Genomic DNA, 27007 nt, shown 5'->3' on the forward strand with positions numbered 1-27007 from the left:
GTCGCGGGCGGGGCCGGCTCACCCGGAATGAAAACAAACGGCGGCGGCGGCGGCGGGCGCCGCATCCGGGCATTCTGCGGGTCGCGGCCGGCGCGACGGTGGCGCAGGTGAGCCGGCGGCCGGGGGGCCGGGGCCGGACGCCCCTCGGGGCCGCGCCGCCGGGCACCCCCGGCCCCGGCGCGCCCGGCCCGGCCCCCGCGGAGGGGCGCGGCGGCGGGGCGGCGGCGGCGGCGGTTCCCGGGGCCGGGTGGGCGGCGCGGGGCGCTGCGGGGCGCTGCGGGGCGTGGACACAAAGGCCGGGGGGCCGTGCGTGGCCGCCCGAGGCCCGGGCCGGGGGCGGCGGGGAGGCGGCGGGGAGGCGGCTCTGCCCCGCTGACCCGCTGCCCCCCGGGGTGGAGCGTGAGACCCGCGCGGGCGCGCCCCGGGGCGTGGACCCCACGGTGGGCGTGGCGCGCACGGTGGTGGCCCGCACCGTGGTTCGGTTCGGGGACCCGTGCCCACTCGCCCCCGGGGTCGGGGCTGGGGCGCGAGTCGGGCCGGGGTCCTGCGCGGCACCGGTGCGCTTCCCCGCGCGGAGACGGGAGACGCCGGTGTCGGGGGCGCGGGGTTCCCGGCCCCCCGCGCCCGCGTCCCCCCTGTCCGCACAAACGGCCGCCTGGAACTGTGTGCCGAGCGGGGCCGCGTGGATCGCGTGGGGGCCTCGAGGCCGCCGCGCTCCTGGGCGCAGAGCGGAAAGAGGAAGCGCGGCGCTGCGGGCCGGTCGGGGCTTCCGCGCTGGGCTCCGGTTTCTGCCCTGGAGCGGTCTGGCCCCTCCCCGTGGTGGGGCGGTGCGTGGGGCCTCTCCGCGTCGGGTGCTCTTCGGTGGGGTCGTGTCCGCACTGAGCTCGGGATTCCCGCGCGCAGAGCCTGCGCTGCAGCCTCGGCCGGCGCCGTGAGTCGCTGCCCACCGCCCTCGCCGTGGGCCCCCTGCCGCCACCTGGCACTTGCTCGCCCTGTCGTGGTCTCACGACTCCCTGTGGAGTGGTCAGCCGGAGAGAACCGCTGGGTGCTGGCCCGTGGGACACCAGGACCGACGAACGACAAAACCCTGAGCCGCCGAGGACCCTGCCTGGTTTGTGACCTTGGCAGCGTCGTTTCCCAGGCCCAGGCTTGGGTCTTCCCTGCTGCCCAGGGCTGGACACTTTGTAGTTTTAAGAGCTTGGCCTCCAGAGAGCATTTATGAAGGTTCGTGCTCAAACTAGTATTTAAGTTTACCTAGTAAGGTCGTTGGTCGTGTCAAATGAACCAAAATATCAGAGGATTCTTACTTTTTTTGTTGTTGTTGAATGCCTTTTGGAAAAAAGTTCTGTACTTTCATCCTTCACTTGTTTTTAGGTTAGAGAATAACAGGCTAAAAAGGTATCATAACCTTTTCTAGATATTAGCAACTTTAAAACAGGATACAATTGCGCAATCCCTGTTTCTGTACCTAGTAGGTATATTTCAGGGGTGGTACAGCTGGTTAAACCTCACTGAAAAGTAACAGGAAAAACCCAGAAGGAGGGTTGACCAAGGGCTGCTTGTTCTGTAGACAAGGAACTATTATAAACCCCTTGCTGCAGGGAGGCGCTCAATGATGAACTGTTTTGCTTTCAAGGATGGCGCAAAAGAAATATCTTCAAGCAAAACTGACCCAGTTTTTAAGGGAAGACAGAATTCAGCTTTGGAAACCACCATATACAGATGAAAATAAAGAAGCTGGTTTGGTATTGAAGGTATTTTCCTTTTAAGACATGTTGTCTTCTTACGGCTTTTTTTTTGGTGGGGGGAAGGGGACTGTCCTCAGGGTTTATTCCAGGCTCTGTGCTCAGGGATCACGCTTGTCAGAACTTTGGGGGACCATATAGGGTGCCAGGGATTGAACCAGGGTCGGGCACTGCAAGGCAAGTGCTTTATCCACTGTATTATCCCTCCAGCCCATTTTAAGTCTTCTTGATAAATAAGACTCTGAAGTCACCAGAAAGTTTTAGACACAACCATGTAAATGTATTTGTTTTGGAGTCATACTTGGTGGTACTCAGGGCTCTGTGCTCAGGGTCTCTTCCTGCACTGCTCCAGGGACCATATGTGGTGCCGGGAATTGAAGCCAGCGCCCTGCCCCCTGCACTGTCTGGCCCAACCATGAAAACTTCTGACTTGACCACCGAGTATAGCCTCAGGGTAGCGCCTTAAACTGTTAACATTTGCTGTAACCAAAGTGTTAGTGTAAGTAAGTATCCTTCCTACTAGGAACTGACAAGCTGCTTTGCCTTGACTAAGTTTCAAAGAAGAATGTTAGTTAATTTCTCTATTTATAGTAGCCCTCATAGTTCCATAAAGTCATCAACCTGGGCAGGGCCAGAGATAGTGAAGGGCTTAAAGTGCTTGCTTGCTTTGCAGGAAGGGCCAACACCAGTTCGATTCCTGACCTCCCCCATACACACACAGTTACTAACCTGGGAACTCCTTTTAGCTGGTTCCCTTAGCGCTACCAGGGCCAGTCAGCCCGAGTGAGGTCCATGCTTGGAGAGCAGCCCACTGGGTTCTAGGTCCTTCCTGTCTCGTCCCGTGTCTGTTAGGAAAAGGGGACCCTCCCCTCCCAAAACTGTTCTTACTCTATGCCTGTCTACTCATTTCCCACAATATACGTGTGTGTGTGTGTCTGTACACATATGTTTGTTTGGGGGCGCACCTGGCTGTGCTCTCGGCTTTCTCCTGGCCCTGCATTCAGGGATCGCTCCTGGTGGGCTTGGGGACCGTATGTGGTGGTAGGGATTGAGCTCCACTTGGCTGCATGCAAGGCAAGTGCCCTCCCTGCTGTACCATCACTCTGACCCCCAATTTGTTTTTCTAACACTTGTCAAAGATGTTTTAATGTTTGATTGTTTGAGGGTGGGGTGCTCCCGGCAGTGCTCGAGTTCTGTGTAGTGGAGGGGTGGATCTCAAAGCCCTCCCGTGCGAGGCGTGGGCTCCAGCCCTCAGTGGGTCTGTGGCTCTTGTTGGCGATCGGATCTCAGAGTTCGAGGCCAGTGCTCTACCACTGAGGGCATCCCTAGCTCAAGCCCTGGTTTTTGACAGTATACACAGATAGCACGGTTTTATTATTTATTTGGGCTGGAGTGATAGCACAGCGGTAGGGCGTTTGCCTTGTATGCAGCCAGCCCGACTGAGCTGGGTTCGATTCCTCTGCCCCTTTCGGAGAGCCCGGCAAGCTACCGAGAGTATCTCACCCGCACGGCAGAGCCTGGCAAGCTACCCGTGACGTATTCAGTATGCCAAACACAGTAACAACAAATCTCAAAATGGAAACGTTATTGGGCTCGCTCGAACAAATCGATGAACAATGGGAGACCAGCTTATAGCTTACAGCTTACATTATTTATTTATTTTTGCTTTTGGGTCATACCCAGCGATGCTTAGGGGTCACTCCTGGCTCTGCGCTCAGGAATTACTCCTGGTGGTGCTTGGGGGACCATATGGGATGCCGGGGATTGAACCCAGGTCGGCCGCATGCAAGGCAGCCCTACCCACTGTGCTATCGCTCTGGACCCCCGGCAGAGTTTTATTAAGTGAAATTTCTAGAATCTAAAGTTTACCTGTTTTGCCAGCTAGAGACATTAATTATAAATTTAGTCACGTGAAATTACAGGGCTCTTTATGTTTGGGTTTCAAGCATATAATGTTTCAATACTGATCCCCCCCCACCACTGATGCCATGGCCTCCCCCCACCCCCACCCCCAGTCTGCCTCTAAGAGAGGTGCTTTTTTTTTTTTCAGTAAGTTTTTGCTCTATGGTTTATAGTACTGCTACTGATGAGAGACATTTTTTAATATAGATGTCTAGTTTTAGAATATTCTAGCATGAGCTTCTAATTCTCTTAGCCTGAATGCTCTATGATCAGTAACATGACATTCATCAGGGACTAAGAATTGCCTTGAGGGTTGTAAAAAATACACACACAGAAGGATGATGTGATGAGCGCATGTGTTCGCGGGCTCTCGAGGTCTCTCTCTCTCTCTCTCTCTCTCTCTCTCTCTCTCTCGTCCCCTGCGTTCGGTGCTCTCCAGCCGCTGTGTATGGACTGGATCGGGATGGCTGTTGGCTATGGGCAGGCGAAGGAAGAACGAGGACCAAGCTGGTTGCCGATTAGGTGCTGTTCATTTAGTCTCTCGTCTCCCATCTCACGCTCTCTTCCTTCCTTGCCCCTCACTCGTAGATCCCAGATCCCCGAATTCTGACTCCCCCCTTCCCACTCTTACAGTCTTAGTTTCTATAGCAGTCACGTGGGGTGGTGACACAAAGGTGGGGTTGAACATTAACAAATCAACAAAGAGACGTAAGGCCACTCCCCCAGGAGATAAACTCAAGGACAAAATCTCACCGAAGGAGATTACTCCAGATTACTAGGAGATCCGCTTAAGGGGGGGATCCCATCCCGGATGTGTCACTTTCTTCTTTCCTCAGCTAGTAATCCACTTAAATAGTTGTGGTAAGTTTACTTCTAGTATTTCTAGCAAATTCATTCTGTATGAGCACAGTAAGAGATATATCAAACTTAAAAGTTTGGTTCTTCCTGAGGACATCTCATTATATATTCCAGACCACAGTCCTCGGGCCAGATTAGACTTCCTAACCCCAGTAGGGTCCTAATCTTGTTGTTACTTTTGGATCACGACAGCATTTGTCCATGACCATGCTCTTGACTTATAGTTGAATATTGTGGTGCTTTGGCCTGGCCCATTTCAATGCCAGGGTAACTCACAGCTTGCTCACAGCTTGTCCATTCAGTCCCTTGTCGGGACCCTGCTTTTGGGGAACTAGGAACTAAGGGCAACTGAGTTGAGAAAGCAGATGCCTAGGAGTAAATATTATTTGAAGTTAATTAACTCCCAAGTTACAAAAGCATATTAACTGTCTTCCTGTGTCCATACAGAAAGGACATTGCTTTAAGGTAAACTATGCAAGAAACATAACTTACAATTCAAGTTCCGTGTTCTTAGAAGGACCTCATTTTATGAGCTAACAGAATCTGATTACGGAAAAAGATGATTAACTTCTTGGGGAGGAGAGCACAGAGAAGAGTTTACAGATAAACAAAGGAATGGGAGCACCATGATGGGTGTAACCCGGTAAACCTAAGTTCCCTGGACAAGGCTGAAAGGACCAGCCTAATGTTATCTTACAGAGGATCATGCTGTCTTAAAACAAGTGATATGCAGCTGGAGCGATAGTACAGCGGGTAGGGCATTTGCCTTGCACGCAGCAGACCCGGGTTCGATTCCCAGCATCCCATATGGTCCCCTGAGCACCTCCAGGAGTAATTCCTGAGTGCGTGAGCCAGGAGTAACCCCTGTGCATCGCCGGGTGTGACCCAAAAATAAAATAAAAAAAAAGAAAACGAAACAGTGATGTGCTCAGGGGTTGCCTGGGCTCTACACTAGGATTTACTCTTGGTGGAGCGGAGCTTTGGGGACCCGATGGGAAGCCGGGGATCGAACGCAGGCCGGCCATGTGCACAGCCCGCGGCTTTTGCGCTACGCTGTCTCTCTGACTTTGTTTTTCTCCCGTCTCTGTCCTTCTCCACTTGTTGAACCAGGTGTGGCTTAATAAGATCTGTTGGTCTCGCCTGGGGCAGAGTCCCTGGCACGGAGCTCCTGAGTCCTTTGGACTTTCCCCAGCAGCTCTGGCGGCGGGTTCAGGTTTGGGGGGTTCCCAAGATGAACCTTGGTTGGAAGCTCAGGTCAGGCCTTCCGGGGCTACTGGCAGCAGTGACTGACTTGCTCAGATTTTTGTAGTGGAACATCCATAAAAACCCATAGGTGATGAGTGTTGGGGGATTTTGAGACTTCAGCGGCTACGCTGCCGGCTGCTGGCAAGGCGGGGCATAGGAACTACACGGGGACACGTCTCTGCAGGGCCCAGGTGTGTGACAGGGCATGTGTCTGCACCTCCGTGTTGGTGTGTATTCTTGACAGCGGTCTTCAGTGGGTCCTGTGGAGGCTTCTGGCAAATCACTGAGATGCTGGCAGGACAGAGGGGCTGGACTGTGGCTGAATTGGACACTAGCGTGGGCTTCCTGGGACCAGATGCTTGGTGCTTGGGTGCTCGAAGTGAAGGCGGGGGCGAGGGGGCTGAGCCCCTGACCTGCGCCTGGTGTGGGGGTGCGCAAGGGAATGGGGGGGTTCGGGGACACTCAGTTGGTGTCGCACTTGGTGTCTGAGGAAAGAAATACTTCAGTGAGTATTCTGGAGATTTCCAGAAAGAACATTTTAGAGGATATATGTGTTTCAAGTATTTCAATAATGTTTTTCTTTCTGGAGATAAAAATAGATTCCTCTTGTAGGATAACATCCTCTGTTTTATTTTTTTTCCTTTTTCTAGTTTTGTTTTGGGGCCACACCCAGCAGTGCTCAGGACTTACCCCTGGCTCCACACTCAAGGGGTCACTCCTGGCGGAGCCTGAGGGACCACGTGGGATGCCGGGGATTAAACCTGGGTCGGCCACGTGCAAGGCAGGCACTATAGGTGCTGTTCGATGGCTCTGGTGCCCTCCTGAGTTTTCTTCTTTTTTTGGTTGGTTTCTTTGGCCACGCCTGGCTGTACCCAGGGTCTCCTGACCATATTCAGGGGTCACTCCTGCAGGGCTTGGGGGACATAGGGTATGCTGGGGGTTGAATCTGGGTCAGCTACGTGCAAGACAAGCACCTGCTATACTGTCGCTTTGAAAGTTCTGAATTACCAAAAAGACCTTCAGAAACTGGCTTTTATTTATGTTGGGCTCTGCCCACTGGGGCTTGGGGCTGCTGCCGGCTCCATGCTCGAAGGACCGTGTAGCTGAACCAGGGCCTTGTGCATGCAAAGCCGGGGCTCAGACCGTCGCGCAGTCTCCCTGGCTCAAGTTTGTGGCCTATTTTGTTTGGGGGCTGTTTTATTTATTTGGCAGTTCTCAAGCTATTCCTGCCTCTGTGCTTGTGAGTGAGCGCTGGTGGGAATCTGGGGACCATGAGGGACTGGGAGTGAACTAGAATCCTAGTCTTTTTTTTTTTTTGGGTCACACCCAGCAGTGCTCAGGGGTTACTCCTGGCTCTGCACTCAGTAATTACTCCTGGAGGTGCTTGGAGAACCATATGCGATGCCGGGAATTGGACCTGGGTCGGCCACATGCAAGGCAAATGCCCTCCCCGCTGTACTAACCTCCAGCCCCAGCATGCAAGTGTCTGAACCTCTGTGCTAACTCTCCAGACTCTGAATATTGTTTTTTTGAAGCATCAAATGTACTGGAACATCCTGCTAGTTGTTCCCCATATGATTATGTAGAAAACTACGTAATTCTGGGGGTGGGGCGGGAGAGGGGGCACACAGGTAAGGTGATTGCCTTGCATGTGGCCAATCCCAGATTCAACCCCTAGCAGCACGCATGGTCCCCCAGCACTGCCAAGAGTGAGTCCTCAATACGGAGCCAGGATAAGCCCCGAGCCAACAGTCCTTCCCACCCAAGCCCCCACCCTCGCCAGGTTTCATTTAGTTTGATGTTCTCTGGGAAGGTCGCTCAGGGGTAGCGGGTGTGTCCTGGCGCCCCTGCCAGCACCAGCTCAGCTGGACTCTTGCACTCGGCCTTTGTCCTGCTCGTCCCTGGGAGGGGCCGGGAGCACTGTTGGAGATCACCCCTATAAAAGAATGTAAAAAGCGGGTCAAACATTCTGCTTTCGTTGTAGTTTTATGTCTGTCAGAATCTCTCTGTCAAATACATATTGACATGTCTTTTTTTTTTTTAACTGAATCACCGTGAGATACAGTTACAGAGCTTTCATGTTTGAGATTCAGGCATGCAGTGATCGAACACCCATCCCTCCACCAGGGCACATTCTCCACCACCAGGGTCCCCAGTCTTCCCCACTGCCCTGCCTCCATGGCAGACGGTTTCCTCAGTAATCCCCCTCTGCTTTGGGGCATTATGTTTTGCTCGAATTTTCCCACCACCATTCAAAGCCCGCCTGCCTGGGGCAGACGCTAGGTAATTTATATTCCATTGCTCATTTTTCTTTTGGGGGGTCACACCTGGCGATGCTCAGGGGTCACTCCTGGCTCATGCACTCAGGAATTGCTCCTGCCGGTGCTCGGGGGACCATACGGGATGCTGGGAATCGAACCCGGGTCGGCCATGTTGGCTGCGTGCAAGGCAAACGCCCTCCCCGCTGTGCTATCGCTCCAGCCCCTCCATTGCTCATTTTGAATATCATGAGAGATTGTGCGAAAGCCGCCGTGCGCTTCTGGAATTCTAGATTGTAAATGGTTGGGTTCCAGAGACGTCTCTATAGGGCACTGATTCATTTTGGGATTCAGTTGGGAGTTTCTCAACCAGGGCCGTTGGTGTGCTAAGATGGCACCCGGGGACCCAGGGAGGGACAGCCCAGCGCCTCTGCCTCCATGGGGCCTGGGGATTTAGTCCTGGCACCTGCATACCTGGGCCTTGCTTGTGGAAGCTCTTAGTCGCGGGGATTCCATCTGGAGTAGGCGGGGAGACTGCACCTGCTCCATCTGGGGTGTGGGGTGAAACTGGCTCCGTATGGGGCCCAGAGAGATCTCCAGCGCTGCGGTGTCTTCCGGGACTGGGGTGGGAGGTGCGCTTGACACATTGTTTTCAAGCACCTCGTAGAGCTACAAAGTCGCACACATAATGAGATCTGGTATTTCAGCTGTTTAGGGAGATGTAAAACCCCTTCATGCAAATACCGTTTCAGGAGGGGATGTGGTGGTCTCGCTTGACATAGTAACTGGGTCACTTCCGTTTTTTGTTGTTCGTGTGGTTGGCTGGGTTTGGGGCCTCACCCAGCAGTGCTCAGGTTTACTTCTGGCTCTGTGTTCAAGAATCATTTCTGGCAGGGCTTGCGGGACCTTACGGGATTCCAAGGATTGAACTCCGGCCGGCCACGTGCTGGGCTGTTCCTCAGTCCCTGGTTTCCTTTTTTGAAGCCTTCTTCTAAGTCTTCTAAGTCTTTTCTTTTCTTTCCTTTTCTTCTCTTGCTTTGAGGGAATTCCCCTTTGAATCACTTGCAGCTTTCGTTCCTAGAAGGGGGGTGGAGAGGGTTGGGGCCACACCCAGGGGCGCTCAGGAGTGATCCCGGCATATAGTTCTGGGATTCAGACCAGGGTTGGTCATGCGTAAGGCAAGCCTGCCTCAACTTCTCGTCACCCTAACCTCCTAACTCCCTTTTTTTCTCCCTCCCCCCCCCACCCGCTTTTTGAGTCACGCCCAGCAGTGCTCAGGGGTTACTCCTGGCTCTGCACTCAGGAATTACTCATGACAGTACCATATGGGATTGAAGCGGTTGGCCACATGCAAGGAAAACGCCCTCCCCACTGTACTGTCGCTCTGGCCCCTGCTCACTCCCTCCCTTTTCTCCTCCTCTTCCTCTCCCTTTGAGTCGCACCTGGCAGCGTGGGGGCCTGTGCAGGGCTGACTCCAGAGGCCTTTGTGCACGAGTCCTTTGAGCGTGTCCCCTTCCCAGTTCTGAAACTCTCCCTGGAAACCCTTTTTACACGAAGTGCCCATAATGTGAATTGTCTAACGACTTGCTGTGACCGTTAGACTGTTTTCTGCATGTTGCCGCGTGTTTCACAGAGTCACTGGACCCCCGCCCACGGCTTGTCTGGTCAGTCAGGACGGCGCTGCCCCGAGCGGGGACCCTAGGGCCCCTGCCTGCTTCGCCGCTTTGTCTTGTTTGCATTGATCCAGAGTTTCTGATTTTTCCTTATAGGACCTTGCTAGAAAGTATGCTGACAAACTCGAATGCTGCGAGAGTGAGGTGGAAAAGATAATAGAAGAAATACGTTGTAAAGCAGTTGAGCGTGGCACGGGAAATGAAAACTATAAAACGACAGGAATTGCTACAATTGAGGTATTTTTACCTTCGAGGCTAAGAAAAGTGAGTAACTTTCCCAAATTTACTTAATCGCTATTGTCTGAGTAGCTTAGTGGAGTCACCAGATTGGTTTCAAAAGTGTAACTTAAAGTTAAAATTCTTCATTTCTCTTTACATATTGAATTTTTATCTGTTTAAAAGTGAATTTTTTGGATTCTTAGCCTGGAATGCTGAGGAGGTAGTTCTGGTACACCAGAATGTCACAAAGCTGTGTGTTGTATTCTTATTTGTTGAGAGTCCTTTTTTGGGGGGTCATACCCGGCGATGCTTAGAGGTTCCTCCTGGCTCTGCACTCAGGAATTACCCCCAGTGGTGCTTGGGGGACCCTCTGGGATGCTGGGAATTGAACCTGGGTCGGCCGTGTGCAAGGCAAATGCCCTACCCGCTGTGCTATTGCTCCAGCCCCCTGTTGAAAGTCTTGGCTTTTTGTTTTGTTTAATTTTTTGCTTTTGAGTCACAACCCATGATTGCGAGAGGGACAGTCGGGGAGGACAGTGGGCGGGAGCAGGGGACGAGGTGTGAGAAGCCTCAGAACCAACCAACAGGTGACGGAAGAGCTTTGGGATGAACTCCAGAGAACAACTAAGAATCACTGGGGGCCCTGAGGACCAGGAGGACAACCCTGACGTTGAACAAGCAAGAGGCCCCCAGAGCCGCTGATGCAGGAGGCCAGAGGGCACCAGGGGCTTCCCCTGGCTCCTCTGGGCTCAGGGGTCACTCCTGATCGTGCCCAGGGCCCCGTGGGTGTGGGCATCAGCCAGGTCAGCTGCATTGAGGCAAATGCCTTAACCACATGCTACTTCCGGCCCCGACCAGAATATGTTTTTGCTTATTTTCTTATTTTTTAAGGGTTTGGATATACAGCCAGTGATGCTCAGGGGCTAGTTCTGACCCTGTTGCTCCCACGGTGCTCAGGGAGCCCTGCAGGGCTGGGACTCGGGCCTGCTGCCTGTAGCCCGGCCATGCCCCTGCAATGTGGTGTCTGGCAGGCTCCACTTACTGGCCAAGGTCACCTCTGTTGAGCGCAGAGATGCTTGGCAGGCTTCCACAGTGGGCTTTGTGATGGACACGGTGTATCTCAGACCTGCTAAAGTTCTTGAGGGAAATGGACAAGATAAAGGCGGTCCGTGTGGGGGCCGAGTTGATAGTATAGTGGGGAGGGTGTTTACCTTGCACGCAGCCGACCCAGGTTAGATCCCTGGCATCCCATAGGGTCCCCTGAGCACCACCAAGGGTGATTCCTGAGTGCAGAGCCAGGAGGAACCCCTGACCCAAAAGGGGGGAAAAAAACTGTCCATGTGTCTTGGGAAGCCAGCTGGAGACTATCAGGGGCTCTGGCCATCTGTGGACCTCCTTTGTGCTAGTACCTGGGCAGTTGGGCACCAGGCTGGACGCTCCGGCAAGGTTAGCATCCAAGTGGAGCCCCACCAGGTCCCAGCTGTCCCCAGGGACTTGGGACTTCCTCTAGCTCCACTCTGCGCAGCAGGACAAGCGTCCAGCGTCTGCCCCATGCTTCCTGCCCTTCGCGTGGGCACAGTGACCAGCATGCCTGTTGCTGAGCCTGTTGCTGTGAGATCCTGGCATCACGGCCAGCCCCTCCCCTCCAGGCTTGTTTCCGTCTCGTCAGCTGATGCCTTGTGGAATTTTTTTACACGGTCACAGCCCAGAAGGTCCCGATGGAAGTCCTTTTGTCTCTGTCTTATTTTATGTAGGATAGGAAGAACTTGTTGGAGACGCGGTTGCATGTCACTGGCAGGGAACTGAGGTCAAAGTAAGTATGAAGGGGGCGCTGGGCCCTCACGCCACAGCCTGGGTCTCCGCCTGCCCTGGACGAAGGCCGGTGGCCGAGAGCTCTCAGCGGGCGATGCACGTGCCTCATGCAGGACGCCCTGCTTTGGTTTCTGCGTCACCCCCGAGCACTGCTCAGAGCCCCCCCAAGCCCAGAGCCAGGCATGGCGCCCGCAGGTGGCTCCGGACCGCCCCACGGGAAGGACAGATTGGCGGGCGGGTGTCAGAGGCTCTGCCCGGCAGGACCTGCTGACTCCCAGCTTCTCCCTTCCTGGCCTGCCACGGCCGCCCCCGTGGGCCTGTTCGCGGGACACGCAGAGGAACTGGCCTGCCGCTCCCTGGGCCACTCGCGCGGGGCGTAGTCCTCGTGCCTGAGAGTTGGCTCGACTCCCGGCCAGGCGCGTCCAGCCCGTTTCAAGCTGTCGGTCCATCTGTGAGGAGGGAAGGGGACCCACCTGTCACGGACCGTGGCGCTCTGGCTTCGGGAGCGGGGGGGTACCCGGGGGTGCTGGGGCTTCTCCGCCCACCCTTGCTTGTACGTTGGTGTCTCTCCCTGGTGTGGTGCCGAGACCAGGGTCATGCACTGGGACTCTCTCCCGTGTTTCATTCTCACTGTTTCTGGGGGGCTCACCCACTCCTCCTAGGGGAGGAGTCGCTTCCAGAGGTGCTTATAAACCCTGCGGGGCAGGGCTGCTGTGTCGTTGTGGTTTTCAGTTGTGATTTTTATTTTTGGGCGACACCTTTGGTGTGCAGACGCTCAGTGCTCAGGCAGACGCTCCCGGCAGTGCCAGGGGTCCCTGAGGGCTGGGAATGGAGCCTGGTGCACCCCCCCTTCCGTGCAGAACCTGTCATCTGCCATTGGAGCTGTCGTGCCAGCCCGCGCGTAGATACATCCATGTACGCACATGTGTGTGTGTGTGTGTGTGTGCGTGTGTGTGTATGAATGTATGAATGAATGCGTGTGTGTAGATATGTCTGTGCATGCACGCATGTGTCTGTAGAGCGTGTTTTCTCTTGGATGCTGCTCCTGGGGCAGGGCCTCACACGGACAGTCCGCGGCGGGTGCCCAGCAGCTGAGCTGCGGCCTGGCCCGCGGGCGTGTCTGGGTGTGGGGGCAGCTGCTCTGGGAGGCCAGGAGCTTGTGCCCATTGCTTCCTTGGCATCTGTTAGGCTCTGGGCTGGAGTCAGCAGGTGTCATTCACTTGGTAGGTAGTGGGCGGTGGGGACAGCCCTTTCGGGGTGGAGAGGAGGGTCTCGCCAGCTCTGCTGTGGGCGTGCTCTCTGGCCCCGAGGAGCAGCACGAAGTGTGGCTGGGGCCTTGTCTCTGTGTCCACAGCTGCCCAGGGAACTGGCTTGATGGACCACGCAGGGCTCTGGGAGCTGTAGGTGTTGGGGGTCACCTCCACCTCACAGGGGGACTCTTCTTGGTGGTCAGTGACGTCACCTCCAGTTCCTACTCGTCTCTTTTACAGGATCGCCGAGAAATTTGGATTTCAAGAAAATTATATCAAAATCGTCATAAATAAGAAACAGCTGCAGCTCGGTAAGTCACGGCGGAGCGCCTGAGCGTTCCAAGGTGATTCGGGAACCGTGACTTGGTTTCCTCACTCTTCCCTCTGTTCCAAGATTGGCTTTCTTACATATATAATTCAGAGTAGAGCCAAAACACCGCCCCCCCCAGGCAGATGTGCAACCAGTGCTGGCTGCCTGCTCGGTGCCAGGGGGGAGAAGGACCCTCAGGGTCAAGAGTGTCAGAACACAGCTGAGGGGCGCTGAGAGAGGGTGGGCTCCAGAAGTCTTTCTGGGGGAGGAGAGAGAGCCAGAGTGAGCGCCCGAGGGAGCCCTTGCGGGTGTTTGCTGGCGGCCATCCCTGCTGAGAGCCGAGAGCTGCGGCGGGCAGGGAGCAGGCAGGGCCCCTGGTGAGGGCCAGAGCGGCGCTGCTCAGTAGGTCCGGCCCCCCGCGAGCGAGCAGGCTGCCCGGCCCGAGCTGGTGCCCCCATGCCTGAGCTCCGTCAAGCTGGAGCGTTTTTCCTGAAGGAAGTGGGGAGTGACTCAGGAGCATGTTCATGGTTTTTTTTTTTTTTCTTTTTTGGGGTCACACCCGGCAATGCTCAGGGGTTACTCCTGGTTCTGCACTCAGGAATCACTCCTGGCAGTGCTCAGGGGACCATCTGGGATGCTGGGAATCGAACCTGGGTTGGCCGCGCACCAGGCAAACACCCTCCCCGCTGTGCTATTGCTCCAGCCCCTATGTTCGTGTTTTAAAGGTCATTCTGGCCGTGGTGGGGGACGGGTGAAGGCATAGGGTCCGTGCGGATGGTCACTGCCCCTGTCCTCTTTGCTGTGGTTCTGGGTGGGCGCCGCCCTGGCAGGAGCCTTGGTGACTTCAAGCCCGGCAGCTTATCACGTTACTGATGGTTGTGACCAGCCCCAGGGACACCGGCCCCGTCTTCTCCATCCTCTTAGCTTAGTCTGTGCGCAGAGGCTGGCTGGAAAGGCGGGGCTGCAGCCCGGATGCCCCCATGTCCCCCGCTGACCCCTGCGCTCTCGTGGGGCCTCTGGTTTTGGAGGTTCCTGTCTGTGCCGGCTGCATCTCCCCTTCAGTGTGGCTCGTTCCCCAGTCAGAGCTCAGCCGGGTTTTGGTGAGACCCAGCCGTGCTCAGGGCTCTCTCCGGGCGGGGCTCGGGGATCATATGTAATGCTGGGGATCGAACCCGGGTGGGCCGCAAACAAGGCAAGCGCCCTCCCTGCTGTGCTGTCACGCTGGCCCTGATAGTTTATATTACTGTCGACTGTTGTATTTTTATTTTTTTAATGTTTTTTTGGGGGGGGGTCACACCCAGCGATACCCAGGGGTCACTCCTGGCTCTGCACTCAGAATTTTCTCCTGGCGGTGCTCGGGGGATTATATAGGATGCTGGGAATCAAAACCACCTCGGCCGCGTCAAATGCCCTACTCGCTGTGCTATCGCTCCAGCCCTGTCGCATTTTATTTATTTATTTTTGGGGTCACACCTGCGATGCTCAGGGGTTCCTCCTGGCTCTGTACTCAAGAATTACTCCTGGCGGTGCTCAGGGGACCCTGTGGGGTGCTGGGAATTGAACCCGGGTCGGCACGAGCGAGGCAAACGCCCTTCCTGCTATGCTATTGCTCCAGACCCCCCTGTTGTATTATTATTATTATTATTATTATTTTTGCTTTTTTGGGTCACGCCTGGCGATGCACAGGGGTTACTCCTGGCTCTGCACTCAGGAATTACTACTCCTGGCGGTGCTCAGGGGACCATATGGGATGCTCCGAATTGAACCCGGGTTGGGTGCGTGCAAGGCAAATGCCCTACCCGCTCCAGCCCCCCCCCCCCGTTGTATTTTTGAAATCCAGCGATCACTCTGTTTCTTACGGTGAGCGCATCCTGGCTTTTCTTCATCAAGACCTTTGATGGGCCTTGCTTTTTCTCCTTAGATCTTAGTTTTCTGTAGAAATGTTAATGTGATTGTCAACTTTAAAACGAAAAATAGGAGAACAGGCTTTCCACAAATGTGCTGGGCCACATTTTATCAGTTTGCAGCTCATAGTATTAGTTAGAAACCTATCTTCAGCCTGGGGGTGGGGCTTGAGTGGCCACTGGCCTGGAACGTGCTGGAAGCCCCAAGGCTAGTTCTGATGCCCTGTGGCCAGCACGGTTGAGTATGGCCCAGGTGGCTCTCAGATTCCTCCACTGCCAGGGTGGCCCTTGTTTCGTAAAAAATCAGTTTACAGGGGCCAAAGCAGAAGTACACTGGGGAGGGCTCTTGCCTTGCACATGGCTGATGGGGGTTCAAACCCTGGCACCCCATATGGTCCTCCGTGGCTCCCCAGGAGTGCAGAGCCAGAAGTAACCCCTGAGCACCACCAGGTGTGGTCCCCAGGCAAAACAAACAAAATAAAACAGATGAAAAGGTGGGCCCTGAACTGGAGCTGGAGCACAGTGGGGAGGGCGTTTGCCTCGCAGGCACCGACCCGGGTTCGATTCCCAGCATCCCAGATGGTCCCCTGAGCACCGCCAGGAGTGATTCCTGAGTGCATGAGCCAGCAGTAAGCCCTGTGCGTCGCTGGGTGTGACCCCAAAAGGGAAAAAAACAAAAAAGAAAAGGCGAACTCGACCTTAGTTTCCTGTAACTGGCTGCAGAGCGGAGAGAAGGCGCGTCCCGGAGTAGTCGGGGTCAGGGGGGTGGCCGGCGACCACCCGGTGCGGGTGCGGTGGGTGACGCGCGCGCCTTGCAGACGAGACGCTGGAGGGCCAGGGCGTGGCGCACAACGTGAAGGCCATGGTGCTGGAGCTGGAGCACTCGGAGGAGGACGCGCGCAGGCAACTGCAGCCCGAGGAGGAGGAGCAGAGCGAGGCGGAGCTCAAGGAGAGGCGGATCCAGAGGACCAAGAGGGGCCTGGAGATCCTGGCCGAGAGAGGTGCGCGCCCCGCAACCCTCCCCCCACAGCTGAGAGAGGTGCGAGCCCCGCGCCCCCGCCCCCCCCAGTCGAGAGAGGTGTGCGCCCTGAAGCCCTCCACCCCGCCCCCCGCCCCCGCGCCCCGCAGCCCTCTCCCAGAGGTGCGCGCCCCCGACCCCCCAGAGAGGTGTCCCCCCCCCATCCTCCTGCGGCTCGGACCTCCACCCCAAGCCGAGAGAGATGCGCGCCCCGCAACCCTCTCCCGCCCCTCCCCCCAGAGGTGCCGCCCCCACTGAGAGAGTTGCACACAACCCCCCTTCCTTCCCCCCCCCCAGTTGCTCACCACTGCGCCCACCCAAGCTGAGAGAGGTGTGCAACCCGCCCACCACCCCCCCAGAGAGGTGCCCACCCCCGCGTGACCCCCCCTTCCCCCGCGGGTCCGTTCTGCCCCTTCCTACCCCCCTCCACCCGTGCCCCTCCATCCGACGCGCTTCCCTTCCAGCCGAGATGGTGGTGGACCCCGAGACCACTCCGTACTTGGACATCGCCAACCAGACGGGCAGGTCCATCCGAATCCCGCCGTCGGAAAGGAAAGTGAGTGCCCGGTCTGCGCCCGAAGGCTCGCTCCGTGCCCTCCCCTGCCTGCCAGCAGCCGTGACCTCGGTTTCCCGCGTCTCCCTGCCCTCAGCTGGCCCCGTCCTGAGCTGGGCCACCCCTGCCTGCAGCCTTCCCGGGCCCCTGCGAGGGCTGGGTCCACTCCTGGGGGCTGCTGCATGGGGGAGCCTCCGGGAGCAGGTCCCCCTCTGTTCCGACCCCCACCACCCGAAGGCAGCTGCTCTGGGCAGGATTCTATGCCATAGACCCCAGAGCCACTCCTGAGCGGGCTCAGTCACTCCTGATAACGAGACCTCTAGGGACGGAGCAAGTTCATTTTAATTCACTGTTCTGTCTTTGTGAGGGATCCACTCAAAAATGAAGGATTGAAGTTGGGTTTTGTTTATTCATTTTTCACAGAAGTAATATTTTCTTATCAGAACCCTAATTTCTGTGCAAGCGTGTATAAGTGAGTGTAAATGCATTGATGGCTTACGAAACATTTGTACTAGAGCTGTCAGTGGATCGACCTTCCAAAATGATTGATTAATTGCTCATCAATCACATATTAAGTGATCACGTCACGTCCATTTTTAAGAAACACCTTCACCAGATTAGATTCTGTAAAGCTCATTTAAAAATACTCAGAGGGGGGCTGGAGCGATAGCACAGCGGGTAGGGCGTCTGCCTTGCACGCGGCCAACCCAGGTTCGATTCCCAGCATCCCATATGGTCCCCTGAGCACTGCCAGGGCTGATTCCTGAGTGCAGAGCCAGGAGTAACCCCTGTGCATCGCCGGGTGTGACCCAAAAAGCGAAAAAAAAATACTCAGAGGGGGGCTGGAGCAATAGCACAGCGGGTAGGGCATTTGCCTTGCATGCGGCCAACCTGGGTTCAATTCCCAGTATCCCACATGGTCCCCCGAGCACTGCCAGGAGTAATTCCTGAGTGCATGAGCCAGGAGTAACCCCTGTGCATCGCCGGGTGTGACCCAAAAAGCGAAAAAAAAATACTCAGAGTGGGGCTGGAGCAATAGCACAGCGGGTAGGGCATTTGCCTTGCATGCGGCCAACCTGGGTTCAATTCCCAGTATCCCACATGGTCCCCCGAGCACTGCCAGGAGTAATTCCTGAGTGCATGAGCCAGGAGTAACCCCTGTGCATCGCCAGGTGTGACCCAAAAAGCAAAAAAAAAAAAAGTACTCAGAGGGCTGGGACCTGGACATTGCGGCAGTGGCCCATGCTCAAACCCCAGCACTGCCAGGTGTAGCTTCAAACGGAGCCTGACCTGGGCCGGAAGCTCACCCAGGCTGCGGGCCACTCTGCATGCTGAGGCCGTGCCCCGCAGGGAGGAAGCCCTCGCACACAGCAGGGGGTGCCCCCAAGCAAAAATAGTCACAACTTTGGATCACCCTTTAAAAATTGTTTTGGAAATTCCAGAGTTGACAAATGCTTCTAACAAAACTTGATTGAAACTGGAAAGTGGGGCCAGAGCAGTAGCACAGCGGGGAGGGCGTTGGCCTTGCACCCGGCTGACCCGGCCTCCATCTCTGGCTCCCTGAGCCCTGCCAGGAGTGATCCCTGAGCATCACGGGGTGTGACCCCAAAACCAAAACACTGGAAAGTGAAGTGAGTGGGGTGTGTGTGTGTGTGTGTGTGTGTGTGAGGGGGCTGGACCCTCGGCCCCCACCCAGCGGCCTAGGCCTGTTCCTCCTTGTCTCTGCTCAGGGATCAGTGGGACGACCGCGTGCAAGGAGGCTCCGGAGCCCGGGCCGTCTCTCTGGACGCTGTTGTTTAGTCTTAAGAATTCCAGTACTGTGTTTGGATCAAAACATACGAACAAAGGGCACAACGCTTGTTGTGAGCCGTCAGGCTCATTAGTGGGGTGTTGGGGTTTTGGTGTGTAATGAGTCTCTTAGTGATGTGTTCCTTAATTTGTTTTTTGTTTTTTGTTTTGTTTTTTGCTTTTTGGGTCACACCCGGTGATGCACAGGGGTTACTCCTGGCTCTGCACTCAGGAGTTACTCCTGGCAGTGTTCGAGGGACCACATGGGATGCTGGGAATTCAACCCAGGTTGGCCACGTGCAAGGCAAACGCCCTCCCCGCTGTGCTATCACTCCAGCCTGTTTTCATTAATTTTCACCTACAGAGTTTAGTCATGATTGTGCTTAGTTTTTTTTTTTTTATTTCTTAATTTGGTTTCTTTACATTGATTATGCTTGTAATTTGATTCGAGACTTGAAAGTGATGTCTTCCTGGCTCCGTGTCTCCCCAGGCCCTGATGTTAGCTATGGGATACCACGAGAAGGGCAGAGCCTTCCTGAAAAGAAAGGAGTACGGGATAGCCCTGCCGTGCCTGCTGGACGCTGACCGATACTTCTGGTAGGCACGTTTGTACTTGTGAAGGTTCCCGCTGCCCCCTGCACCTCCTACCCCCACCTCATTCTTCGGTTTCCCCAGGTTGGGTGGGGTAGGCTGACCGAGGCCTGTTTCTTTCCTTTGAATCACTCTGGTCCCTGTAAGGAGTCAGAAACATGGGTGTCAGGGAACTGTCTGGCTTTTGTGACGGGTGACACCTCTGCAGACACGTCCTTGTCCTAGATGGGGTTTTGTTCCTGATTTGTTTTGTTTTGGGGGCCACACCTGGTGGTGCTCAGGCTGATCCCTGGCTCTGCACTCAGGAGTCACTCCTGGTGGGCTCGGGACCCATGTGGGGTGCTGGGGATGGACCTTGGCTCTGCCTTGTGCAAGGCAAACCCTTACCTACTGGATTATCTCTTTACCCCCAAGCACCGGATGGTTTTTACTCTGATGTGAATATTCAGTTCTCCAAATCCAGTTTTTGTTTTTGGGCCATGCCTGGTGGTGCCCCAGGCTCTGGGGACATACGGGGTGCTGAGGGCCAGACCTGGGCTGGCTGCATGCAAGGCGAACACCCTCCCTGCTTCTGTCTCTCCACCTCTCCAAATCCACTTTTTGTAAGTAGTTATGCCTCAGTATTCCTTCTGTTTCTTTTTAATTTTGGGCCATACCTGGCAGTGCTCAGTGCTCAGCACTTGATCCTGACTCTGCTCTCAAGAATTACTCCTGGTAATTCCTGGTAATACTCCTGGGTCATATGAGGTGTTGGGGATCAAATTCAGGTTGTGTGCGTGCAAGGAAACTCCCTTCCCACTGTCCTGTTATTTGGGCCCAGTACAATGAATTTCTACACACTTGAAATTCAACTTTAGCCCTTAGCCCTTAGCAAGATTGTTGAACTTACTTCATTGCTATGAATATTTCTTGATATTTTTAGCCTGGACAAATGCCTTTTTAAAAATTCTTAATTTCTTAATTTTATTTTCATAAAGTTGTTCACAGTAATTGTTTATATTCAACATTCCAACACCAATCCCACCACCTTTTTTTTTTTTTTTTTTTTGCTTTTTGGGCCACCCCTGGCTTATGCACTCAGGAATCACTCCTGGCAGTGCTCGGGGGACTATATGGGATGCTGGGAATCGAACCCAGGTCGACTGTGTGCAAGGCAAACGCCCTACCTGCTGTGCTATCACTCCAGCCCCCCACCACCATTATTTTGAATTTTCCCACCACCAACCAAGCCTGCCCCATAGGCAGATGCTAGATAATTTATTTTGTATTGCTTGTTATGAATAATAAAAGATGTGGTACGGACGAAAAGTGGCCGCGCACTCCTGGAATTCTGAAATTTTTTAAATATTTGGTGTCCAGAGGCATCTCTGTGGCACACTGCTTTCTCGAGATTCATTTGTGAGTCTCTGAATCATGGCGTTATTGCGCTTAAGTGGTGCCCAGCGGCAGTTCTTGGGCCTGACTCCCAAACCAGGAGGTGGGGGAGGTCGCCCATCCCCGACTCCGTGAAGCCTGGAGTTTTCAGTAGCCTGGACAAATTCTTGAAATAATTGTAGACCTCAGGGTGCCACGGAGTAAAAATAACTGCCCTTCAGTTTAGGGTGCGCGAGCTTGCTCGGAAAGTCTCACAGATGTTGACCCATGTCACGACGGCATCCTGGGAAACAGAGGGTGATGGATTCAGTTTATCTTCTGTTGAGCCTTGTGGATCGCAGCACTTAGAGTCCCTCCCCGAAGCGTCCAGCCTGTGCCTGTTCCCTCCCGCCCCCACCCCGGCCTGACACCTGGGCAGGCAGCTTTCCCTCCACCATTGTCTTGCTGAGAAGATTTGTGCCGTTTTCGGAGGGTTTGCTTCTCAGCTCAGCTCGCTGGATGCTTGCTCGGCTCAGGGAGAGACTCACAGCTGGACCCAGAGGGACGCCCCTGGCGGCGTTTCTGTCCCAGACTTTCCCTCCCTCCCCATGCAGGCCACCTCCAGCTTCCTGCGGGCAGGGCCAGGGGGCCAGCATGACTTGTCTCTTCAGATTCAGAACTCCAGAGTGGGAGCATGGGCAGGGAGAGAGCAGGGACCCCCAGGGCACGGAGCGAGCGGCAGCGCTGTGGGTGAGGCCCCCGGATCGGCAGGAGCGCCGGTGTCCCCCGGCTCGGGAGGCGGCCCAGAGGGCTGGAGCAGTTCCCCCCAGCTTGCTCTGGGGCCCGGTCTTCTCCTCTCGCGACTCGACTAGGCTTGGCCGCATGTGTCTCAGCATCACCGCGTGTCATCCTTGGTCTCATCTGTCTCGCTGCTCTCCCAGGCCGCTGGGCTGATGCATTTCTGCTTCTGTTCAGGCTGGTGCCAGTGTTGCCGTGTACCAAGTGCCATCCCTGGCCCGCAGCCGCTGGCCCTGCGGGGTGTGGCCTCTCTTTCATTCCACAGGGGCTTGTTGCCCCTCCCCGCTCCTACTGGCCCCTGGGGCCCCGAGCTGCAGCCGGGGTGGGCAGCTCTGCTCTGCCAGAGGCCCGCCAGCGTCTGTGTCTGTCTGTGGCTGCTACGGGCTCCCCCTGGCTGTGTCTGACCAACCGGAGGCGTTTCCACCCCTTCCCTGGCTGTGTGGGACGCCAGCGAGTCTCTGTAGCTGCTTTCTCCAGAGCCCGGGGCCAGGCCACTGCCCCTTCTCAGCCAGCCTCAGGCCCCAGAGGCTGGAGGTCATGGAGGAGGGAGAAAGGAGGAGGAAGGAGTTGCGTGTGTGCTCGTGGCTCAGGGCTGGAGAGACGCCGTGAGTGCAACGGTGGGAAGAAGCGACATGTGACCATAGGGCCAGAGCGAAAGGGGGGCACCTGGCTTCAGTGCCCAGTACCCCAGGTGTCCTCCAGTCCCCACCAGGAGAGACCCCTGAGCACTGCCGGGTGTGGCCCCCCCAAAAAAAGCAAACAAGCGAGTGAATCTGAAACTCGGCAGGCTCTGCTGGGCCCCGTGGGCATCTGCATGTGCCCTGGGTTCAGGCACCCCCAGCCACTGCCTGAAGGCCTTCACGACAAAGCCCACTTCCTTTGGGGCCCTTTGTTGGGACGGGCACCATGCCCGGTGGTGTAGGGACGACCGCATCCCGCCTGTGTGCAGATGTGAGCTCGGCTCTCTGTGCTCTCCCGGGCCCTCCTGTGTGGGCTCGGCTTTCTGTGCCGTCCTGGGCCTGCTGGCTCGTTTGTTCTGTTTTTTTGGGGGTCACACCCGGCGGGGCTCAGGGATCATTCCTGGCCGGGCGCAGGGGACCCTGTGGGGGTTCATGGGATCAAACTCCGATTGGTGCCAGGCCACACCCTCCCCGCTGTCCTGTGGCTCCTCCCGACTCAGCCCCTTGGGGGTCTTCTTTTCCCAGCAGATTCTGAGGGCCAGCGGGGGAGCGGGGCTCAGACTGTTCCCACAAGAACAGCCTCCCCTTCGGGCGGACCCGGGGGAGGACAGACCCACTGGGATTTGTCGGTGCTTGAGGCTGCTTCAGACCTTGCTGTGGGGCCCCGAGACCTGGGTTTGGATCCACTTGAACCGGAGCCACCGCTGTGTAGACAGAAACAAGCGGCCTCCTGTGCCTCTGACCGCCCTGCTCCCGGGGCCACTTTCTGGATTGTTCTTCCCAGCTCTGATGTGATGGGCACGAGTGGCAGGTCAGAGTTCTGTTCGTGCTGGGGTCTCTCGCGCTGGCAGCTCCAGGGAGAGCTGAGGAGAGACGGTCGGGACCTCCGGGCTGTTACCACGGACCCAGGCAGGGGGCTCCACGCCCCCGTCCTTGGAGAGAAGACGGGTGTTTCCTCAGAGATGAAACTGGCAGCCGGGGCAGGAGCTGCTTCCACGTGGGTGGGAGTGAGGACAACACGGGGCCCCAAAGTCCACTGGGTTTATTTTCCCCCCTGGAGGTGAGCGTGTCTCGCCCCAAGCCCTGGGTCTCGGGGCGGGGAGACACCACCAACGCCCCAGAAGAACCAAGTGGCTCATGGAACGGGGGTTTCTGGCACGGCGGTGATGTCACTTCCTGTCTCTCTCCCAGTGAGTGTTGCAGGGAACTCCTGGACACGGTAGATAACTATGCGGTGCTCCAGCTGGACATCGTGTGGTGTTACTTCCGCCTGGAACAACTGGAATGCCTTGACGACGCAGAGAGAAAACTGAATTTGGCCCAGAAATGCTTTAAGAATTGCTATGGAGAAAATCACCAGCGGCTCGTCCACATAAAAGTACGTCTGTCGCTGGGATTGGTTTAGCTGCCGCATCCGTGGCTCTCGGAGGGGCCCGTTGGTGCAGGTCATGCGTGGAAGGGAGCTGCCGACCAGCCTCCTCGGGTGCACACTCCTCAGTCACACCCTCAGCCCGTGTGGCGCGTGGCCCCTGAGGGGAGAGACTGGCCAGCGATAGGTGTCCGGAGAGAGACAGTGAAGGCGAGTGAGAACAGCTCAGGGGCAGCTTTGCTGGGCAGCGGGGAACTTGCAGGAGAGGCCCTTGGCCTTGGGGTGTCCTGGTTCCCTGCTGACCAGAAGGGCCGCGTCCAGGGGTCAGGAGCTGGGCATTGCTGCTTCTGCATGGGCTGAGGCCGACACTGCCGCAGAAGTGGAGATCCCAGGGGAGCTGCCCGCTGGCCAGGGCTGGCCAGCCAGGGTGTCTGGGGATGCCAGGGCTCAGCCTGGCGTGGCAGTGAGACCGTCTCTCTTCTCCCCCGAAAACTCCAGGGAAACTGCGGGAAAGAGAAGGTCCTGTTCTTAAGACTTTACTTGCTTCAAGGAATCCGCAATTATCACAGTGGAAACGGAGAAGAGGCCTGCGAATATCTGAACAAGGTGAGAGAGGGCCACGACTCCATCTCTGGGGGACAGTGGGCGCAGCTTGGCCCGTGGTGGCCCCGTCACGGCCTTATCTCACTCGGGCGGTGAGCAGGAGTGTCGCTGCAGACCCAGAGTCAGGAAGACCTGGGGTCACTCACCCCTCGGCACTACCCATCTGGCTACTCAGCCCCTGGGGGGGGGGGGGGGGCGTGAGGCCATGTGCGCAGTGGAAGCCCAGAGCTGCCTTACAGAGACATCTGATGGGGCCTGAGCGGTAGGACAGCGGGGACGGTGCCTGCCTTGCACGCTGCTGGCCCGGGTTCCATCCCTGGCGCCCCATCTGGTCCCCTGAGTGTGCTCGGAGTGATTCCTGAGCACAAAGTAAGCCCCCCGAGCACTGCTGGGTGTCGCCCAAAAGCAAAAACCAAAGTGATCGTAGATGCCCTGACCTCCTCTTCTAGCGAGTCACAGTGAATCTTGTGAGCAGGTGTCCCTGCGTGTGCTGTGTCGCTGACAGGAAGCGTGTGAGCAGGCGTCTGCGTGAGCTCTGTCCTAACAGGAGTCTGTGGGCTGTCGTCGGGGCGTGTGCTCTGTCCTGACAGGCCCGTTTGGAGCCCGTCACCGCCTTCCTTCAGACCTCAGACTTCGGGGTGACGTGCTCCGAATTGCCTGCTGAACCTGCCCCGGTGTCTCCCTGCAGGCGCGGCAGCTGTTTAAGGAGCTGTACATCGACCCCGCGAAGGTGCACGACCTGCTGCAATTGGGCTTCACTGCCCAGGAAGCTCGGCTGGGCCTGAGGGCATGTGAGGGCAACGTGGGCCACGCGGCTGCCCACATCACCAGCCGCAGGGAGGTGCGTGACCCTGGAGGGCCCGGCGCAGGGGGTTGCGTGTCTCTCACTCCCGCTCAGGGCTTGTTCCTGCCCTGCCGGCGGCTTCCGCCGTGTGGGGTTCCGTGTCCACATCACCCCGGGGCGCAGTCGGGGACCTGAAGCCACCTCGGTCCAGCGAGCACTGAGGTCCTTGCTGCCGGGGGTGGGGACTGCATTGGCGCCCCCCGGGCTGCCCTCACGCAGCCTGGTCCACCTTCCTGGTGGTTCTGTGAAGGCGTGAGCGGCACAGAGCGCCCCCAACCCACCCCGGAAGGGGGGTTTGTCCCCGGGAGCCAGTTCCGGTGCCAGGTGGCAGGAGCCCGTCTCCGCCCTCGGCAGCTCCGCCCAGACCCGACTGTCTGTCTCCCCAGGAGTTGGCGCAGATCAGGAGGGAGGAGAAGGAGAAGAAGAGACGTCGCCTGGAGAGCATCAACTCCCTGAAGGGCATGGGCTACTCGCTGCGCGCCGCCAAGCAGGCGCTGCACCAGGCCAGCGGGAACCTGGACGCCGCCCTCAAGGTGCGGCCCCCCCCGGGACCCTGGCAGACCCTGACGGGGAGCCCAGATGGCCAGAGGGGAGGCTGCATGTGGCAGAGCTAGGGGGCTGACCGCGCAGTGGACAGAGAACATGGTTCTCCAGGGAGCAGGCGGGGGCTTTGGTGGGGCCTGTGCGATTGGACTGGGGTGCAACTCCCGTGCTGGGGGCCTGAGTGGGTGCCTGCCAGCCAGCAGAGCCATGGAGAGGCCCGCTTGGGGGCACAGCCAGCGGCATACGGCTGTGGGGGTCCCGGGGTCTTTGCTGGGAAGGGTTTTCCCCGCAGGTCGCTTGACTGTCAGTCCCCGGGTGGCTGCGGGTGACATTGTGTCACCGTGTCCAGCGCCCTGTCCTGTGCCCGCATCTCGGGGGTGGGAGTGGGGGGGAGGGAGGTTCTGGGAGCCCTTGGGTGCCCAGCACGCTCTGCCTGTCCTGTCCTCACCGGGGCCGTGCCTCATCTCCCCGTCCCAGATCCTTCTCAGCAACCCCCAGATGTGGTGGCTCAGTGACTCCGACTCTGACAGCAGCCCCCGAGAAAGCCCGTCCCAGGAGAGCATCGACCAGGTGGGTGGGAGGCAGGGGCGGGGGCTGGGGCGGCGCTCCGCGAGGGCTGGTGGGTGCCAGCGCCGTGTCCTGCCGTCCCCCAGCTCGTGTACATGGGCTTCGAGGCGGGGGCCGCCGAGGCCGCCCTGCGAGCGTTCCGGGGAAGCGTGCAGCTGGCGGCCCAGACCCTGGCGCACAACGGCGGGAGCCTGCCCCCGGGGCTGCAGCTGGCGCCCAGCGACGACGCCGCCTCCACGCCCTCCACGTCCCCGTCCTCGTCGTCGGATTCCGCAGGTGGGTCTGGGGGGGCGCCCGGGGTGGCCCCGCGGGGGAGGCCGGCGGCCGGGCCAGGAAGGTGAGGCGCCGCGCCCCGCGCTCTGCCGCAGGGACATCCAGCGCCTCCACGGACGAGGACATGGAGACGGAGGCCGTGAACGAGATCCTGGAGGACATCCCGGAGCACGAGGAGGACTACCTGGACTCGACCCTGGAGGACGAGGAGATCATCATCGCAGAGTACCTGTCCTACGTGGAGAACATAAAGTCGGGCGCCAAGAAAAACTAAACCCTGAACCCAAATCAGTACTAAGCCGCTGCTCATAAATCCCGTGCTTAAGTCTCATGCCGGCCTCCCTTTCTTCCTTTGGGGGCCGCCCCAGGCCTTGCCGAGGGGCCGGGGGGTGGGCAGGGCGGGGGGCCGTGCTGGACGAGCGGGGCTGAGGGGCTCTGCGGGCCTGTCTGGGCCTGGTCGGTGGGGGTGGGCCCGGGCGCAGGCGCGGGTGCGGGGCAGGCACCGTGTCCCCTTCCCTTCCCGCCTGCCCTCCAGCTCTGGCATGGGCCGCAGGAACAGGCTAGCCAGCGGCGAGGCCTTCTGGGGGACCCTGAGCATCGTCACAGCGCCCGGCTGACTCCAAACATGCCCTGGGACGCAGAATTTTTGTGTTTAAAATTCTTTACGAAAATAAAAACTTTTATGAAATGGGAAAGTGGTAAGTGCTGATGCAAGCAACTTCCGTCGTGTGAACGTCACTGCTGGTGAGTCCCTGCAGAGGGGCTGGGTCCCTAGGGCCGGGGGGGTGGGGGGGTGTCCCAGTGGGTCGCACAGCCTTTCCCGGCACCTCAGACGAGAACCTGCCGCCGGG

General features: G+C 57.3%; 1 protein-coding gene across 2 annotated transcripts; it reads left to right on the forward strand.

Annotated features, from left to right (window-relative positions):
* On the forward strand, positions 1–26485 carry NUB1 (negative regulator of ubiquitin like proteins 1). 2 transcript variants are annotated; one of them, XM_056134790.1, is made up of 15 exons: positions 1–107; positions 1637–1754; positions 9778–9945; positions 11655–11713; positions 13203–13273; positions 15995–16177; positions 16659–16750; positions 19026–19132; positions 23149–23335; positions 23825–23932; positions 24618–24770; positions 25160–25306; positions 25794–25886; positions 25970–26159; positions 26252–26485. In XM_056134790.1, the coding sequence occupies exons 1-15, from the start codon at positions 28–30 to the stop codon at positions 26428–26430; spliced, it is 1935 nt and encodes a 644-aa protein (XP_055990765.1). In that variant the 5' UTR covers positions 1–27; the 3' UTR covers positions 26431–26485. The 2 variants fall into 2 exon arrangements, with proteins under 2 accessions (XP_055990765.1, XP_055990766.1); XM_056134791.1 differs by lacking the exon at positions 1–107 and adding an exon at positions 1205–1224.
* The last annotated feature ends 522 nt before the right edge of the window (positions 26486–27007 follow it).

The sequence above is a fragment of the Sorex fumeus genome, unplaced genomic scaffold (assembly GCF_029834395.1).
Source record: "Sorex fumeus unplaced genomic scaffold, SorFum_2.1 ptg000107l, whole genome shotgun sequence".
Taxonomy (NCBI): Eukaryota; Metazoa; Chordata; class Mammalia; order Eulipotyphla; family Soricidae; genus Sorex; species Sorex fumeus.